The 20,515-nt window shown below is 39.3% G+C and overlaps 1 protein-coding gene across 6 annotated transcripts in view; it reads left to right on the top strand.

The window, feature by feature from the left end:
- LRRC7 (leucine rich repeat containing 7) overlaps positions 1-15,084 on the top strand; it is a 519,216-nt gene extending 504,132 nt beyond the window's left edge. For 5 of the 6 annotated variants that reach the window (XM_051999446.1, XM_051999443.1, XM_051999441.1 and 2 more), the window contains one exon: positions 13,344-15,084. In XM_051999446.1, the coding sequence (XP_051855406.1) occupies positions 13,344-13,451 (108 nt within the window). In that variant the 3' untranslated portion in view covers positions 13,452-15,084. The remainder of the gene's footprint in view (positions 1-13,343) is intronic. The other variant, XM_051999444.1, reaches the window with a different exon arrangement.
- The last annotated feature ends 5,431 nt before the right edge of the window (positions 15,085-20,515 follow it).

Raw genomic sequence — 20,515 nt, 5'->3', positions numbered from 1 at the left:
CATCACATAATCTTGTTCTTGCTGTGTACAATATTTTCTTTCTGCTCATTTCTCTCAGCATCAGTTCATGTAAGTCTGTCCAAGTTTTTCTGAAATCCTCCTGCTGATCATTTCTTAAAGAACAATAATATTCCATAACATTCATGTCCCATAACTTATTCAGCCATTCTCCCATTGATGGGCATCCACTCAGTTTCCAGTTTCTTGCCACTACAAAGAGGGCTGCCACGAACATTTTTGTACATGTGGGTCCCTTTCCCTTCTGTAAGATTTCCGGATATAAGCACAGCAGAGACACTGATGGAACAAAGGGTGTGCACAGTTTGATGGGCATAGTTCCAAATTGCTCTCCAGAATGGTTGATTCAGTTCACAACTCCACCAACAATGTATTAGTATCCCAGTTTTCCCAAATTCCCTCCAACATTTATCATTGTCTTTTCCTGTCATCTTAGCCAATCTGAGAGGTATGAAGTAGTACTTCAGAGTTGTCTTAATTTGCATTTCTCTGATTGATAGGGCAAATCACTTTTCTAATAAACTGACACATTATAGTGGAAAGAACCTTCACTGGTTGTATATGCAGAAGACCCGAGTCTAAGAATTAGCACTGGCATTAATTAAATGTGTGAACTTGGCCAAGTTATTTCCACTTCCTTTGTTGTAAAATGGAGTTGAAGGAAGAGGAGTAATAGTTTAACTTCCTCAAAGATTTGTTTTGAAGAAAGTATTAAAAAAAAAAAAAAAGATGAGTTTCTTTCCAACTTCCAGGCCACAGAAAAAGCCTTAGAGAATTTGGCCTTTTGTGTCTAAAAATTCTTCACTTAATGAATACATCAACTTGGAAAACTGCTTGGAAAATGGCTAACATTCTCACTGCTTAGATTTAGTAGTTCTCTTATTTATTAGCTCAGTTAAAGCACTGTGGAACCATGACTAAGATATGTTTAATTTTCATATATATCGTTAATTTGCTAGAAGAGCCAATCTGTCTGCAACTGAATTCATTTGCAGTGAGGGAACTGCTCATCTTAGAGCTTTCTTGGACAGCTTCCCATCACTTTTGTTTTCTTGGTCACCTGGGAATCTGAGCAACTTCAAGCTCTAGAGATGTAAATTTAAAAAGCAAAGGTTCCCTTAGGACATTACCTTCTATTAGGGAAAATAACCTGTGCACATATATGGAAAAATAACATACTTGTGAGGAAAAGAATATAATTTCAGGGAGAAGGGAGTAATAGATTGAAGGAATGACAGGGTCATGTGCTTAAATTTTAAAGATGGTAGAAATCTGGGCATGTTTTTAAGCAACAAGGAAGAAGTTCATAAATAGAAAGTCCCTAGATATTAGAAGGCATCAAGAAGGGCGTGAGACTATGTACACCACAGAATAGGATCAAGGGTAAATAGGGGTCAGCATTGACAAGGCACTCCTTTGAGAGTCTAGACTAATGAAGGAGAGAGGGAGAAATGGAGTTCAAGAAGAGGGAGCTCAAAGCCAGTTGTCTCTATTTTCTCAGTCAAGGATGAGTTGAGGACCTCCTCTAATGGGAATGGGGAGAGGGCAATGGGAGAGACTTGAAAAGAGAGAAGACCATAGGTGGTTGTGATGATCTGTCTTTGTAAGGGATTCACTATTGTCTGGAGCTCTTTGGGTGACTGAGAGAGATTGCCTAATCTAAGGGGAAGATCCTCCATCCTCCTTTCATCTTGTGTTTTACCTGCATGCCAGGATTTCTCATCAAGACTCTTATTACCTGAGTGGAGTTCCCTAGAGCATACCCCAATCCTCCCTCCTAAATTCTTCTGAGCTAAAGACATTCATAGGTATCAGGTCACCTTCCCCTGATCTCTGAGCCAAGAGTCATAGACTGTCAACTTTCATATGATCTTTATTTTTCAAGACTCCAAAATACAAACTTCTAAACAAATATGACTCTTCTGAACATCCCAAGTGTGGGATGAGGTCCGCCTCTTAATCATTAACCTTTGATGTATACACAGAAATGCACTGGTCCTGCCTACACTCTCTGTTTCTCTCTAAGTCTCTCTCTTCCTCCTCTCCTTTCTCTTCTCCTAGATCTCCCACTTAGTAACCTTCTCTTTAGTCCCATCTTTCTTTTGGATGCTCCATCGCCGGTTGTGATTGCCAAAAGCCACTGACTCACACAGCCTTTCTGGTGGATGTTGCCTGAAACATTCAGTCTCTGCAGCTCAGTGCCTGTATTAGGGTTCTCTCTATGTTGAAAAAGTGGTAAAATTGAGAAGGTGATGGCCATCCGGGAGCTGTGGAAGTTCCTTTGTTCATGTTTCTCAACATAATTTGGAAGGTTCCATAAAGAAATATTACCAGCTTAACATTTTATTCAATCATTTTTCAGTCATATCTGACTCCGTGACCCAGTTGAGGGCTTTCTTGACAAAAATAATAGAATAGTTTGTCATTTCCTTCTCCAGCTCACTCTACAGATGAGGGAACTGAGACAAACAGAGTGATGTGGCCTGCACAATTAGGAAGTATCTGAGATAAGATTTGGTCTCAGAAAGATGAATGTCCCTGACTCCAGAACTATAGTTCCATCCACTGTACACCTACGTGCCCTACCAACTTAATATAACTAAACACAAGTTTTAGCCACGATTTTATTTTCAGTTTTCTAATATTGCTCACCCTCATTTAGTGGTCATTACTACAGTGCCTTTAGTTTTCAAAGCACTTTTCTATACAAAATAATGAATCAAGGATGCAACCAGATTGCTATTCCCTTACCCCTTATTACTGGAGAGGTTATCAACCTCTGAGCCCCACTGAATTGGAAAAACCAAAAAAGAGTTTCTGAAAATGTTTCATTCTAGTTGTTGTTCCCAAAAATAATCAACAAGAACAGTAAAATGTCCCAATGAAGACGTCACAGTTTCTCACAAAGCATATGATTTTAGGGTTATGAACTTTAGAGTATTAATTTCCTGGGAACCTGTAATCTCTAGTTATAATTTCTCATCAGAGGAAAAAATGATATAGTTTACAATCAATACACTATTGATGTATAAAGTCTAGTCAGCCCTAAATGTTTCTCAGTATTTAATTATAGTACTTTATCCGATTCACTTCCTGAAATGTGAATTCATTCCATAAAGTTAATGCGGAGGAAAACTGTAATTATTTAAAGTTCTCAGGGTTTCCTCTCTTGCCTAGCTGTCAATCTGATTTAGGGACTATGGTTCCTAAAAATCCAAGCCTAGAGCTCATGCACACCAGCTATGTTTTGACTGACCTGCCAAAATAGATAAACCTTTGGGCATTTGAGATGCAGAATGTTAATGAGGGAATCAAAAATAGCCAATATACACCTGGATGGATCTTTTTAGAGTGGGTCCCCAGATGATTTATTTTTAAGATAATCATAGTCATATAAACCCATCTGCTGGTGTAATATTCCTAGTGTTGGTGGTCACAGAAATGATGCCATGAGGAGAATCAAAACATTTATAAACATCTAAAAGAGGGAAACATCTGTAACCATCTGGGAAGTTCAAACCAGGGACCTTCTCATTTACTACTGACTGTTAAGCCTACAAGTAATTTTCCACAGATCAGGCAGTCGTAACATCACTGAATTCCCATTAAAGTGACGTCTGGGAATTTTACAAAACTATTTACCACAAGGAAGAAAGAAAATTGAAATATATATACCAAAAAGCAAGAGAAAACAAGACAAGGATTGTTTTTCCTATAATTTCATAATTGTTGTAATAAAATCTCTCTTAAGAATTGTGTCTTTTCTGGGAATTACAAATCATCTTGCAAATATTATCTCATTAACTGTTAATCTCCTCGTTCTAAATTATGAAAGAGAGCAAAAAGAACATAATTCTAGAGAAGGAGGTATCAAATGGAACTTATTCACCATTTCAACAATCAGATATTTCATTGACATGAACATTTCTTTTTACTGATCCAGATTTCAGCCCATCCATGTTTTAGGAGAAGGTCTTCTTGAGTTGTTGTAACTAAATAAAAAATAAAAAGCAAAAACATTAAATGAATCACAGTGTACCTAAGTTAGTAACAAGGACTCCTAAAATCAGACAAGGCACAGGGTCAGTTCACAGCCAATGGTGGAGAAGTTTCCAATTTGGCAGGACCCGTCCAATGTGGACCACGGACAGAGCCGACCCCTGGCACAAAGAGCTATCACGGTAGAACATGTCTAATCTCTATCTATCCATCAATAAACATTAAATTAGGATTTAACATCTGGAAAGGGATTTGGAATCTCTTCAGAATTTTACATCTCAGCTAAAATTAGAAACATTAATTGCATTCGGTGGAGGCATAAAATTTTTTAGCGGCTCCATCCCCTTCCCAGATAACTTTGATACTAATTTCATTTTACAAGATTCATTTATTTCTCATTTTTAATATATCAAACCTTTATACTCAATTTATCTCAAAATTGCATGAATTCGATTTAATGTAATAGCTCAATTTTAACTCGTTCTGCTATAAACAAATGAACAAACAGGTTTGTTTTTGTAGGGAGGGGGTTTTTGGGGGGAGGATCCCTACATATCGACAATGGTTCTTCGGCAGCTTAAACCTCTGAGGGTTCTCTGAGACAAGGAAGTGAGTGGTCCAGAGTCTCAGACCAATGTTGTCTCACCAGCCACTGCATACAGTCTCTCTTGGATATGAAACAGAAATGTTTCTAATATTTTCTTTGCTATTCATGTTACTTCATGATAAATAAGCAATAGTGTTTCTTAGCACTGATTAAAGTAGTTTAAAAGTCTGTAGTTCCCTTTACTAAAATCCTGGTTTTCATGATACTAGAGAAACTGTGTTGTGTTCTCTTCTCTTGGATTATCAATTATGGACTTCAATCATACTGCCCATCAGGACTAAAAAAGAAACCTGGCTTCTCCTGGAGTCTGAGGGGCTCCAGGAGCTTGGAAAGCATGGCCTGTGCTCCCCTATGGACACCCACCTCTCGTCCTTTCGGATCCCCTAAGGCCGTCCCCAGGAGACATGGAATCCATGCTGCTTTATTCTTGGAAGTAAAGCCATGGCAATGAATGGTCTCTCCAGCACTGAGTGAGGCAGGATTTGGAGGGGAAAACAAGCCCTGAGATCCCCATTCACTAGAAAGAGCCTGAAAACTCATTGTTGCAGGGACTTATCTTGATTTCAGAGGAATAGCATTGAGATAGGCTTTAGTTTAGAAATTTTAGATAACTGAAGCACAACAAGGTGGGCCCTGTGTGCTGATTTAATCGCATTTGTTTGTCATAGGCAAGTTTTATCTTTTTGTCACTGAAAAATTACATTTTCAAAGCATCAATAAACCATTTAGAGGAAAGGAAATCAAATCACCAAGTATTTGTTAAGTACCTGCTGTATACAAGACACTGCTAAATGCTGGAGGAAGGAGATCCATGTTTAAGTCTTACCTTGGCCTTTCAGTGAATTTTAAAGTTAAAAAGGCCTTCAGGGTCTTACAGTCCAACTCCTACCTAAAAGGAATCTTCACTGTAAGCAGTAAGGCCTTTGCTATCTGGTCGCCCACATCTGGAAACTACAGCTTATCCATTTCCTCCTTATAGTATCTAGAACTGAATGCAGTGTTCTAGCTTTAGAGTGACCAAGGCAGAATCCACTAGGGTTTTCACTTCTAGGTTCCAGAAGCTATAACTCTCTTATACAGACCAAGATTGCAATCACTGAGGGAGTTTTCACATCACTCTGCTAAATTAGAGTGAGCTCTCATTTCTCTAAAGCCTCCAATTCCTTTTCAGGTAAACTTCTCTCTGCCTCCCCTTCTTTTGGAACCCTGAAACAACAAAAACTGATTTTTGTTGCCAAGTGTAGGACTCTCCATTTGTCTCTTTGGGATGTCATCTTATTAGATTCCATCCAATATTTTATGATATTGTCAGTAGATGTCAATAAATGAAGTGGAATAAAGTACAAGAAGACTTAGGAAAGGCTTCAAAAAGCCAAACAGGGGGTTTTACATTTGATCCTGGGGGTGATAGATAGTGACTAAATTTTAGTGAGTAGGGGACATGATTGGAGCTGCTCTTCGGGAAGAACACTTTGGCAGCTGAGGGAATGATAAACTGAAGCTGAGAGAAACATGCAGTAGTCCAGGCATGAAGTGGTAAAAAGACCTTGATCCAATCAATTAATTAAACTCCATTAAACATTTTCTATGAGTTTGGCACTGAAGTCAGTACTGAGAATAAAAGAAAAGCAGAAGTCAGTTCTGACCCTCAAGAAGCTCCCAATCTAATGGGGGAGACTACATGCAAACAATCTATATAAAAGTATAAACAGGAAAAAAATAACAGGAAAGGCTTCCTATAAAAAGGCTTAATTCCACTTTGTTTCCCAACTTTTTGTCATATGCAGATTGGATGATTCTTTGATGTCTTTCATGTCATTTGATTTGATGTCATTGATGTCTTTATCCAAATCTTGACTAAAATGTTGGACTACATCAGACCAGGCAGAAATGCCCAAGACACTCCACAAGACATCTCCTGCTAAGTTGACATTGCGCCATTACTGACTATTCTTTGAGTACAGCTATTTAAGCAGTTCAAAATCCATTTTAACTAGTCCACAGTGATCCATACTAAAATGATATAAAAATTTTTAGCAAATGTTTTGCTAAAATTTAGCGAAATTCTATCTGCAACATTTACTGATGTGTTAAGTATTTTTTTTTTTTTTGCGAATTTTGCGAAAACAGAAAATTTTGGTCCATTTGTCTTGATTTGTTCTTGATAAAATCTTGTTGCTCTTTATAACCACTATTTAATATCCCAGATGTTCATGAACCTTACTTTTAATGGTTTGTTCTAGAATGTCCCCAGAATTCAAAGTTAAATTCTTTAGCTTATGAGTTGCAAAATCTGTTTTCTTCCCAGTCTCCTCTCCATTTCCCACAATCTCTTTTACAATGACTCATCACTTCCATCTGCAGTTCTTGCAGTACCCAGAGATGTAATTATTAGCTGTGAATCACGGGAGTCAGAGGCTCAAGGTTCAAATTCTGCCTTTGATGCTGACTGCTTGGGTGACCTTATTCACTCACCTTCCTGTGTCTCATTTTCCTCCTCCGTAAAATGAAGGGTTTGTTTTAGACATCATCTGAAGTCTTTTCCAGATTTAGCTCTATGATTTGATCTCCTGTTGTCAACTGTAAAGTGAGAAGCTTGAATTTTGCTGTTGTCATTATTCAGTCATTTTTCAGTTGTGTCTGACTCTTCTTGATCTGGGGTGGTTGCCATTTTCTTCTCCAATTCATTTTAAGATAAGGAAACTGAGGCAAACAGAGTAAAATGGCTAGTCTAGATGGTTGAACTAAATGGTTGAAAATGTCCCTTACATCTGAGTCTGTAATTCTGTGACTATAGAGAAAAAAGGGAAGAAATGAATCATCAAACTAGGATTCAGGAGAGTGTCTACATTTAGAAATCAGAAAAAAAGAAACATAAGGAGTAATCAGAGAGGTAAGAAATACCCTGAAAGTTTTGTGTCACAAAAACCGGTGCATAAAATAATGTCAAGAAGCAGGGAGGCAAAAGATAATAACATCAATTTTTTATTTGTACCGAAATCAAAGAAGATGAGGAATAAGACCATTGGCTTTAGCAAGAAGCAAGTCTACAGTGAATTTTGAAGGAACACTTTCACCAGAGTCATGAGGATGGGAGACACCTTCCAAGTGGTTGAGCAGCGAGTGTGGGAGCAGAAGTGGAAGCATCCTATATACTCATGGAAGAGGTGGTCAGGGAGTCAGTGGAAGGATTTTATAGAATAGAACATTATAATAGATATAATAGAACATATATATCTATTCTATAAAATAGAACATTATATGTTCTTCAAGTGGTTATTCTTGTCCTTAATTCTCAAAGGGGACCATGACATCAGGGAGGTGACACCATGATATGCAAATGAATTGGACTGAAGTGAGGAAGGGCTGTGCAAGATCCCCGCTTCACTTTCCCCTCCAGAGCCATCTGGGTCCAATGGTCAGACATAGATCAGGATGACTGGAGATGAACCTGGATGCAATGGGAGATCTGGGTCTATTTAAGCTAGGGGCTTCATCATTGACTTAAGCTGTACCCATTCAATGATTAAGGTAGGGTAGCAATTAGGGCAAAGAATCTCCTCTTTGCCCTGGTCCAAAAAATTTTAAATAAATTAATTAATTAATCTGAGAGGGGAGGACTCTGAGGGTTTCTGACCAAGGCAAAAATGAATGTTATTTACATTCAATCTGAGTCAATTGAGACCCAAACAATGATTAAATAGGGTTTGAGGGAAGGAACCCATGTGGACTGAGAGACAAGGAAAAGAGCTGAAAAAGGACCAGATGATGGAGGAAGGAGAGAGGTCCAGGTTACAGGTGGAGAAGTTGGTCAGGGCCAGACTGGATCAAAGCCATGGCAAGACCATCTCTATAAGTTCATTGTCAGAAAGAATATAACCCTTGACTGCAGATTAGCAAGAAATTTATAATAAGGAGTTAGTTTTACACACACACACACACACACACACACACACACACACACACACAAAGCACAAAATCTGTCATTGTTATCTAGCACAGCAAAGAGAACATTAAAAATTAGAACAAGTTGTCCAAAAATTGCAACTGTAAAACTAACAGTTGGGATATGAATAGGGTCTAGGAAGAAATGAATAATAATCATTGACATTTCTGTCATACTTCAAGGCATATGAAGCATTTTGTAATATCACCTCAACTTTGAAGTATAAGTTGGGAGCTTTTAAAGAGACCTAAATAAACAAAAACGGGCTAAACACCAAAGTTACCGTAGTCGGTGATTTTCTCCACCTTCTCAAATATGTAGAAATGAAATTTGGAACAAAATTTAAACTCTGTGATTAAATATCATTTAAATAAATTGTCAGTCTAAAACTGCCATCTTGTTTTCTAAGTTTAGTTTCTGCAAGAACCTCCCACATGTATGACAATTTTAAGAACAAACAGAAATCCCAAGTCTTCAAAAATGTTTTACTTATCCAGGCCCCAGGGCAAAGGCAATCAGAGATCCTTTGTATAACTGGTTGAGGTACAATTCAATACTTTTTTCATTTTTTTAGTTAGAAAGTAAGAGAATTGTAAGCTCATAAAAGAATTCAGAGACATAATTAAGAGGTGATGGGGACACATTTATGTATCACTTACTATATACTAAGTAATGTGCTAAGTATTTTATAAGTATTATCTCAGTTGATCTCTGGGAGGTGGATGTTAGATCTTCCCTGATCTACAGTTGAGAAAACTGAAGCAAAAAAGTGAAATGACTTGCCCAGGAACACATAGCTAGTAGATGTCTGAAGCCAGATTTGAACTCGGGTTTTCCTGAGACCAGGCCCATTGCTCTGTACAAGTTACCTAGCTGTCCCATCCACCATTGCTACACATTGCTATACATTGAAGGTATTTTTTCTGCTGCAAAGAATACTGGTTCCTATCATCACTTTTCTGCTTTGGGAGAGAAATCAAACACAGATTCATAAACTAAAAACACCCAAAATAAACCAGAAGTGGGAGCTATAATAAGAATGAAGAACCTCAGCATTTTTGCTGATTCTACTTTAAGAATAAATATTCTTTTCCACTGGTATTTTTGGAATGACCCAAATTGAACCTGCTGGCAACTTGCATATGAATCACAGCCTTGAAAGCGCCCAGGTCTGTAGAGACTACTGCAGAGGACAAAGTTATGGAGTTTATAATGGGGAAAAATGAGTTCTTTGCTACTCTCAAGGAGACAAAATGCAGCATGTCATGATAGCCACAGATTTACCCATGCAATAGTGGAGAGCCTCACCCCAAAAAAGCAACCAAAAAATGTTAGACTGTAGGGATGGAAATCAGATCAGTTCAATAAAAGATTCACCATCATTACAGAAACAGGAATTTGCTGGTCCTTCCTCGTCAGAGTCCAAAAGAGCCATAGCCCAATTCAGGGCTTCTCCCTTCCAGGTTGGGTGAATGCAGACCCAGGGGCTTGTGCTGCTGGATGAGAGATTCCTCTGGCTGTCTGCTGCTGTGTGTTGTGGAGAAATGACTTATAAGCAAGTAATGATCACGGAATAAGACATTCCAGCCATAGGCAAAGATCTTTGAAAAAAGAAAAACAATTATGTCGCAATAAAAGATGTGGAGCTCTTTGCAGCTTACCAGGGATCTCAACCACTCTGTTGTGGATAGATGGAGGATTAGGGGTCCAGTGTATCCTCCCATTCCCAAGGTATTTTGAACTGATGGGCTCTGTGCTTCCTCTACCTCTTACTTAAGGTATCCAAGATGAAACTTTTCAGAATAGCCTTCAATTTTATCATATCCTTCTCCAGCAAATTATATTGTCCCTGCTCTATCTCATTAATCTTCTATCTTTCCTTGTTTATTATCCTACTGTCTATAAAGTGCCCATGTCTTCATCATCCTCAAAGAACTCTCACTTGATCCATCCATCTCCACTAACTATTGTCCCATCTTCCTTTTTGTGGTTAAACTTCTTGAGAAGGCCATCTACATTAGGTATCTCCATTTGCTCTCCTCTTACTTGATTCTGAATTCTCTCTGGCTTCCCAGACTATCACTCAACTACAACTGCTGTCCCTAAAATTCTCCTAATGACCTTGTAACTGCCAGATCTAATGGCCTCATCCTCGGTCTCCCTGCCTTCTTTGACACTGTTAATCACTTTCTTCTTGATACTTTCCTCTCTCTAGGTTTTCAAGATACCTCCCTCGTCTCAATATCCTCTTCCACACCTGGACATTCCTTCTCAGTTTCCTTTGCTGGATCTTCCTAAAGGTCATGCCCACTCACAGTGGATGTGTCTCAAGGCTCTGTCCAGGGTGCTCTTCTCTCTCTCAATACCATCGCTAAATTGTGATTTCATTTGTTCCCACAGATTCAATTGCCATCTTTATGTTGATGATTTACTAATCTATTGCTCCAGTTTTAACTTCTCTTTTGACCTCTGTCTCATATCAGCAATTCTCTAATGGAATTCTCAAACTGAATGACATTATCTTTCCTCAAAAACTTTCCCCTCTTTCTCACTTTACTATTACTCTCAAGGGTCCACCCAGGCTCTCAGCCTGGAGTGGAGAAAAGACCTAAGACTGCAACAGCAGGCAATGCAATGATATAGGCAGGAGGTGATGAGGGCCTGGAACAAGGGATGGCAGTGCAGAAGGAGTATATAAGAGACAGCCCAGGCTGTCTTCATCTCAACTGTGTTGAGAATCTCTTAAAAGCAGGGATCAGGATTTTTTTTTTTTTTGCTTTTCTTTGTATCCTTAGTGTTTAGCATTGTGCCTGGCACTTAGCAGACACTTAACAAATATTTGTTGATTCACAGAAATGGAATATTGAATATAGGACTTATTGATATCACCTATTAGATCACAAACTCCATAAAGACAGAAATGAATCTTATTTAAATTTTATTCTCCATAGAGAAGGGACTTATAAAAAATAGTTTTAAAATTGAATTGTGTCTCATCCGTGTCACTAGTAATAAATGAAATTTATTGAAACCCATGTCAAAATATGACCCTAACCTAGGGAAGTTTCAGAATTATTCACCAAATTTGACATTTAGGAAATCACATTAATTCAATTTAGTTTCTGTAAACCAAATGGACATATATCCCCCATCCAGATAATGGAATCAAGACTGTGTTCTCTCAAAATTGTGACTAAAAAGGTGGTTTTCATCAGCTTTGTTTTTTACTGATGCATATGTCAGGGTAAGAGTTAAAGGAGAGGTCTTGGTGAATTACCTGGTCAGATTTGAGCAAACTCCTATGCCCAGGTCAGGTCACAGAAAACCAGTTTGCTCAGCTCTCCAAACCACATCTCGATTTGACCTGAAAGAAAAATGAATGAGCCCATTTGTGTGCTTCTTAATGCAACTTAGGGCAAGAAATCTGAGCACAGAAGCCCAGTGGCCAAAAGACTGCTTGGTTATTTGCTTGCTTAGCTATGTCAACTTTGCATGTTTCTCACATTAAATAAAGGTCCTCAAAGAAAGCACACTTGACAGCAATTTTCATTCTAAACCATTATTTCCTTGTTTCTATATTTTCTTCTGTGTTTGCACCTCAGTATTAGCTTATGGGTTGAGGGGTTTGATGTTCCCAAGTAATGTCCCTATCCATGCTCTTGTTTATCATATTTAATTAACCAGATAGAACCTTATTAGGTTTTAAGCATTATCCAGCACTACCAATGATCTCTTTTTTTGTTTTGTCATAACAACACCCAAAGCAGTCTAATGTGAAAAGCGTACTTATGAGAAAGATTAATCATATTGTAATGAATCACAAAAAAAAAGGTTTTCTCTATAGCTTTCTCTATACAAGACCGACTCAGTCAACCAAAAAGTGAGAAATACAAGCAATTACCTAGTTCTTTAAGGTTATGCAAGGCCAAACATAAAGTGATTAATTTCTTTAATCAAAATAAGCATCTGTTTAAGCAAAATTGACCAAGGCTATGTCTACAAATGCAGTAAAGACTTTGACTTTCAGAATGAGTTTTCTTGACCATAGTTAAATAATGTTGCTTGTTTGCTTGTAATTTTCATGTCGGTGAGATTCTATATGACCAATACTTGTGGGATCTGCTCATGACTGAAATCAAAAATTATCCTATATGAAACATATGATAGGAATCTGTCCTGTTCCTTCACTCCATGACCTGATGTAATCAAAATGATGCTTAAAGTCATGGGGATACAGGGCAGTAGCCAAACTCCCAGCAAACATAGGTAACCCAAGTCATTGCCTATAAATCCACAAGTCAGAATTTGAACTCTGTTCTTCTCTGACTTGGGTAGAAAGAATGGTGTCTTTGGTTAATATAGGCAGCCTCTCTACATGTGCCTCCATGAAAGATTTGGTCACCGTGAAGCATCATGTCTCATCAATATTGCCCAAGTGGGCAATATTCTCACCACCCCAGGTCACCAACTCTTGTCTAAATCCTTCATGTGAATGTGAATACCCCAGCTGCATTACTGATTTTTAACATTTGGAGAATTGTAAAGAAGACATTAATGGTGCTAAACCTCCTTCTGTGAAAAAAAAAAAAAAGATTATTTGTATATCTTTATATTTGAGCTACTATCTCAGGATAGATTTAAGAAATAAGCCTTTTCTATAATTTAAAAAAAATTGTGTTGATTTCTGTTCGATTTTTGTTGTTTTTGGAAATGAGAGAGAACACCAACTTGCCATTTGGGGCTGACTGTGCTGTTTCATTTGTGTGTTTCCAGGCAAACGGACACAGTTTCGTGCATATGGAACATGAGAAAGCGGTCTTACTCCTGAAGAGTTTCCAGAACACAGTAGACCTAGTTATTCAGCGTGAGCTTACTGTCTAAATATTTTTTATAAATAGTGAAGATTCGTCTAATCAGACCTAATGTTCAAAGATAAATTTATACATAGGAAAACATTTTTGCCAATTGCTGGACCAATGGCAAACATTAGTGCCAAATGTATAATACTGTATGTCAGTACTGAGCCTCCTTAAAAATGTTCATTCTATAAATATGACGTTCACGTGGTGATGTATTAGTTCTCATTGTCAGCCTCTGGCTGGGCATTGGTGCGGGGGTTTTGTTTTGTTTCTTTTCATTTTATTTCATTTTTTATCAGATTAGTTTCTTCTCAAAGTGGATTTCCTATAATTTCAGAGCACGGAAGCACACACAAGCTCTTTAAGAATTCCGCTCTCCATCAGAAACACTGCCTCAAAATTGTATATGCCTTTCTATAGAAAATACAGAGATAAAGAATTGTAATTCCCATAAAATATTTCTAGCACAAGTTATATGTTGGCATATATTCAAAAAGAATATAGATAAAATGATATTTTCATAAACTAAACACCTCGGATTGAGAAAGAAAATATATCTTAAAATAAGACTTTACTATGTTGAATCTTTTTCAATAAAATACATGATAATGCCTTATGAAAGTAACTGTACATATGGTATACAGTGTTTATATTTGGTTCCATATTCATTGCTAAATTCTCACCATACAGAGTGAAATGTTTCATAAATTAGCCTTTTTTTCTCTGGGACCTGAATATAAAGAGTCAATATAAAATTAATTAAACTTGCTCAATGCCTTCCACCGAAAGTTGGGAAATGGACAAAAGGCCATTGGCGGGAACTATGATTCTCCACAAAAATAAGCAGTGAGTGATGGGTGGCAGGAAAGTTGCTTTGTTTTCTCCGAGTTTCTCTAATTATACGCAGTAGCCCCTGTGATTCTTTTTGCTGTTGGTGTGGAATTTCCTCGCGGGTCGCATCAGCGGATTTGCTGCTTTTCAGTCATTTCAATGAGCTTTGGGGATCGATAAGCTTCACCCTTGAGAAGGACTGTTTAGCGGAGAGCCATTGGTGGGAGCTATATTTGAACTCTAACATTGAATATCAACTTCAAATGTGTTATCCCAGAGCTGTGGTCTGCTGTAAGATTCATCTCAGAGCTTGCCTTTTGACCAGGGCTGGAGACAATCCCAAATTCATCTCAATCGCTCCTGGTCCAAGTGTTTAAAGCTTTTTAATTTTTCTTCTCCAGAAATAATGGTACGGAACTCTGGCGTTCCTTTACCGCCGGATTGGCAGGCCGATGGGAGAGTTCGGGGATCTTCAAATTCTCGACATTTTGTAGTACGAGTGATGGAAAAACTCTCCATTTTCTAATCCTATTTACTATTTCTTTGTGTTTTTACTCATCCACTTCTTTAAGATGCCCCGTTGGAAATCCTACGACAAGCCTGCAGAGCTTGCACTATTCATGTTCCTTCTCGTGTCAGCATGGCTCTTTAGGAGCAAACCGAGATCCCCGTTGATTTTCCAAGCTGCTGTTTCATGCAGTGTGTGCATTGCATACTGTGTCACCACAGCTCTGAGGACGCTATTTGTAAATGAACTGTTTTCCTACGTCCAATGAGAATATGTATTTTTGTAGGGTCTATTAAAATAAGTTACTCTCCCAAGAGCTGACATGGTATTTCTTGGCAAGAGAAACTGTCACCCGGTTTAACTGTGAGGAGCCAGTGGTTAAACAGGGCTGCAGCGAGAAATAGGCGTTCCCTTTTGGGTGGATGCCCCGTCTGCTGTTACTCAGCGTCACCGGGATGTGACACACAGTTTATAGGGGTAGTGAGGACCACAAAACTAAAATGGGGGCCAATTGGAGTTTCACACGAGGAGGTGACTTTCTGCATCACAATCAAGAGGCAGTTTGTGATGTGACAGCCTTCCTCCATTTTCTTTGCTACAACTCACACCCCTACATCCAGAGCCAAATAAAATAAGTGTCACGATTTCATGGATATACTATCATGTTATTGGTGATCCTTGTTGATCTCATTGAATCCTTTCTACCAAAAGAAAAAAAAATCTCATAAATATGGCTTTGATGGTAGGCAAACTGAGGCTGAGAGAGAACAGTAGCATAGAGGAAAGGGTCAGAAAGGGACCTTATGGCCTTCTGGCCCTTCTTATAAATATCACTGAGAGATACCCCCCTCCCCAATCCCAGGCCCGCAAGAGGGATTTTTGAAAACCATAACTCTGTGGGCCCCAACGGGCTCCGTCCTCGCCAGCACTGTGTCATTCCTGTCAACACCTCTACTGTTGCTAGTATACCAACATTCAAGCCTTTGGCCAGTGCCTTGAGTTAATCTGCTGGGTCTGAGGTAGGAAGAAGAAAAATGGAAGCAGCGATCCGGTGGAAAATGGCTTACCAAACTCTCCCGCACTCCGTTAACCAGCTTCTTAATGAATCTTGTGCGCTGGAAAAGGCAGCCAAGGAAAAGGAAGGACTGGCAAGGGGAGTCAGTTGGATTTGGTGAAGGTGACCCATGAGTTTAGAAGAATTGGATTGACTGCGTAGGTCAATGGGCTGGTGCATCCATTTTTCAATGAGCACCTGATTGACTCCCTGTAAACAGCCAGGAGAGTAAGCTCTGGAATATTCCAAGATCCAAAAATATCATAATCAAGGAGGGCCATGGGAATACTGAAGAAGCAAGTCAATTCTACCTCTTTAGAGTTGGTCTTAATTAAGAATCCGGGTCTCTGAAGGGGCTCTGATAGTATCTGGAGCAGACGGATTCTGCATTTTCAGAAGGAATAGAATGAGGATGTGGGAAGGATAAGGAGGGAGAACAGAAATCCTAGTGTCTGGGAGGGCATTATAAGCCAAATAAGTTTTTGAAACTAGGTACAAGGCTTATAAAACAGTTTAATTCCTTTTTAAAAATCATAATACAATCCCTTTTTTGCATGCTAATCACTTCATACTTTGACACTTCAGTCACCTGGACCACGATAACTTTGAGACATATAGATAACAATACATACCTACATATATGTGTGTGTGTGTGTATGTGTATTTATATGTTCATATATGCATGTATACACACACCTATATAATCCACACATCTACAGGTGAGAGAGTTGATCATAAATTATTTGCTCCATTGAGCATTGCTCTCATATGTATTTCACTATGATTTTTAAAAATGTTTAACTCATTATCGCTCTGAAACTTCACATCAGAAGATATGGTTAAAGATCCACATCTTCTTCATTACTTAGAATTTTAACGATAATGAGCTCAGTGAAGGTAGTGATCGCCAGTATCACCTCAGAGGCAGACAGACTAAATGAACAGAACAGGAGACAACCATTCATCATCTCCACCACAGCCCCAAATAATAGAGAATAGGAAAAAAAAAAAAAAGTCTTACGAGGAGACCAGGAACAGAGAATAACTTCCCACTCCCAGCACTTGGGGTTGTGACTTTTTAATGTACTGATCATGTAATGGTTGGGTCATCTAGGGCACGCCGTAAGGTATATAGACAGGACTCCTCTCCACAAGTTCAAATCCAGACTCTGGCACTTTCTAGCTACGTGACTCCCGGCAAGTCATTTCACTCTGTTTGCCTCAGTTTCCTCATGTGTAAAATGAGCTGGAGAAGGAAATGGCCAACCCCTCCAATATCTTTGCTAAGAAAACCCCAAATGGGATCATAAAGAGTCAGATAGGACTGAAAAAACAATTGAACAGCAATGGTCCCCTGCACTTTTTTCTTTATCCTTTTTTTAGATGGTGTGATCTTTAGGGTGGGGACCCTGTTTTGTCTCAGTTCTCTGGTCCCTCTGGCCCGTACTATAATGCTCTCAGTACACTGTGGGAATTTAGTCAACAAGCACTTTTTAGGTATTTCTCTGGGCCAGATACCTTTCTAAGCTCTGGGTCGTTCCCTTATGGAACTCACGTTCTAATGGAAATGGCAATGAGGAACAACTATGTGTATACAAGATAGAGACAGAAGAGCTGGAAAGAATTCTGGGGAGGGGGGAAGGGGGAACCTTTGGCGCCCAGTGGGAAGGGATCAGGAATGACCTATTGCAGAAGAAGCCAGGAACTCAGGATGGAGAACATTCCAGAAAAGGGGGAAAGCCAGGGAAAATAAGGACTTGGGAGATGGAGTTTCTTGTGGGGAAGTAGCCAGAAGGCCAGTAAACCCAGAGAATGTGGGGAGAAGGGGCAAGATTGCGAAGTCTAAACAGAAGCTTTTCTCTTTAATCCTGAAGTTTGCTCCAGTAAAGCCTGTAGAATTAATGAGGGGAAAGGGAAGTGACAGGATCATTAAATAAGTGATATGATATAGTTGACAGATACCCCATAGATTCTCCTTCTTGATTTAAAATTTTGCAAAGAATTTACACCCTGCTAAAGACTCCCAGAAGTCTTCCTCTCTCGCCAACCACATTTCCCAGTTATCCATTAAGAAGAAAACATGCTTTGCCTACATTTCCTGAAATTTATGGGCAGAATTTCTTTGGTGTTAACCTAGGCTTTTGTCTAGGAAGCTGCTTGTATACAGTTGGTGCTTAGCTCAGGAATCAATGCTGCCCAAAGCAATAAACGTCTCTCCCTCTGGTCTTGTGGGAAACCAGTAGGATCCCTTTCTTGCCCATATATACATTTTGGTGAACTGTTCTAGCTCTCTCTAAGTGAGCCCCAACTTCCCAGGTGGAGATCAGTTTTCTGGGGGAAATAAGGAAGTTAGGATAACATGTTCTACCCATAACCCTCTATGGGCTTCACCCAACTGTGCCTATAATGGTTGTACCATATCATGGTGGTGGATAACGGTTCTGAAATGGAAAACAGGTTCCCCTTTAGATCTACTTCTGTTCAAACAAGCTTGTTCCTACCCCATTGGCTAAATGTTCCAAAGATTCCCAGTTGACTGGTTGGGTATCAGACTGAAATTTCCTTTTTCTAGCATTTCCTCTAAATGTTTGCAGCATCCAATAATATTTTTGTAAACCTTCTCAGACTGTAAGTCTTCATCTGGAAGGAACCTTAGAAAGATTCAGCCTGACTGTGTATAAGATTCATTCACAAACAGCAAATTCTGGTAAAAGTCCAGGCCCATATTCCAGTCTTGGCTTGACCTTATCTTGAATCCAGCTCCCATTTGCACAAGGAGCCATTCTGCTGGAAGGGCAGGAGGGAGAGCTCGGGAGAAAGAGAGAAACATCGTCTGAGTCCAGCGTTAGGACTTCTTTTCTTACATGTTGAAAGGACAGCCCAAGAAGCAGGATCCCCAGTGCACACAGTGAGGGGGGCTCCTGGAGAGCTGAGCTGGGACGTGGGCAGCTGCAAGTATGGGTGTTCTCTCTGAAGCCGGGCATGTCTGCACATACCCCTACCCGCCTTGTGCTACAGACCATTTGTTGAGCTTGTTGCCTTATTCTAATAGAGCCGGTAACTCGGTGTTACAGGTGATGAAATCAGAAGCAGAGGTGGACTACCGCACACTGGTGTGGGTTCATTATTTTTATGAGTTAGGAGTGGTGGAGGATGTAAGCCTGAGGGGGGGAGGGGGAGCCATCCTCCTCACCCCCAGAGATAAGAATTATACATTTCAAAGAAAATTTAAAAACTTGGGATTGTGTTTAACTGGGCAGGATGGTGGGATGGATAGAACACTGTGCTGTGAGTCTTGGAAGTCAAATGCTGCCTCCAGTCTTTGGAAACAATCACTGAAACTCTCAGGGCCTCGGGCATTTCCTCAAATTCGTCTAGGAAGTCGCTGACAAGTTGTGGGGTTTTTGTTTGTTTTTGAAGAAGCTGTCCAGGGTGCTGCAATCATAGACCCCGCTCTCCCCAACCCCAGGCCATTTCTCAGCAAACAAATCGATTGGATTTAATCAAAAATGACTACACTTCCCCCCAGCTCCCACCCTGTCCCACCCCCATCCCCCTGTTCTTGGTTTGGAAGTATTCCTCCCCATCCATAAATATTTTGGCTTCCCTTACCAGGGCATTTGCAGAAAAAAGTATCCACAAATAACAGTAAGAATATCTGGTATTTTTAATAGCACTTTAAGGTCGGCCAAGCACTTTACAAATGTTAACAGATTTTATCCTCACAATCGCTCCGGGAGAGAAGTGCTGTTATCATCCCCATTTTATGGTAAAGGGAAATGAGCCAAACAGAGGTACAATGACTTGCCCAGAGTCACCTAGCAGCTAAATGTTTATGGCCAAATTTGAACTCAAGTCCCACAGTCTGCATCACCTAGCTTACACACACACACACACACACACACACACACACACACACACACACACACACTCAGAGCTTAATAAAGAGCATGATATTCATATGCATATTTCAAGACTCTCTTAATACTCATCTAAAACTTGCCTTCTCATTTCAGCAAAACAATTGTCAACTCTAGTTCAATATAGTTTTTTCTTCCTTCTTTCCTTTCTTTCCTCTTTCCTTCCTTTCCTTCTTGCCTCCCTCCTTCCTTATTTTCTTTTCCTTTTTCCTTTCTTCCTTCTTTTCCTTCCCTCCATTCCTTCTATCTTTCTTCCTTTCCTTCATCCTTCCTTTTTAAACCTTTCTTCTTTCCTTATCTCCTTTTTCCCTTTGCTCCCTCCCTCCCTTCTTTTCCTCCTTTCCTTCCTCCCTCCTTGCTTTGTCCTTCCTCTACAACTAATTGCATCCTTATTGTGCTAGATGCTACGAGGGACACAAAAATAAATTAGACATTGTCTGACTTTATAATCTACTAGTGTTCTATCAAGTAGGGTAGATAAGACATATGCACAATTCTAATTCAGAAGAATTAAAAAAATAAATCCCTTTTCTTGACCAAAGTCTACATCATTCTGTCAGGACCAGCATTTCTGAGGTGATTTTTTTTTCTGCTCATATCTCACTAGATTTGGATATGAGTCACCCTAAAATTCCTCAATCGCAATGTCCTCTTGGAGACCAAGTTAATTTGGAAATATCCTGAAACCACAGTTTATTGAGAGGAAGGGGTCTCTGATGATTTTCATCCTAGTGAAAATAAATCCAAACTCCCTGAAGTCCCTAAGTTGACAC

This window comes from Antechinus flavipes, chromosome 4, assembly GCF_016432865.1.
Source record: "Antechinus flavipes isolate AdamAnt ecotype Samford, QLD, Australia chromosome 4, AdamAnt_v2, whole genome shotgun sequence".
Lineage (NCBI taxonomy): Eukaryota > Metazoa > Chordata > Mammalia > Dasyuromorphia > Dasyuridae > Antechinus > Antechinus flavipes.
This window is presented reverse-complemented; position numbering and strand designations above follow the sequence as displayed.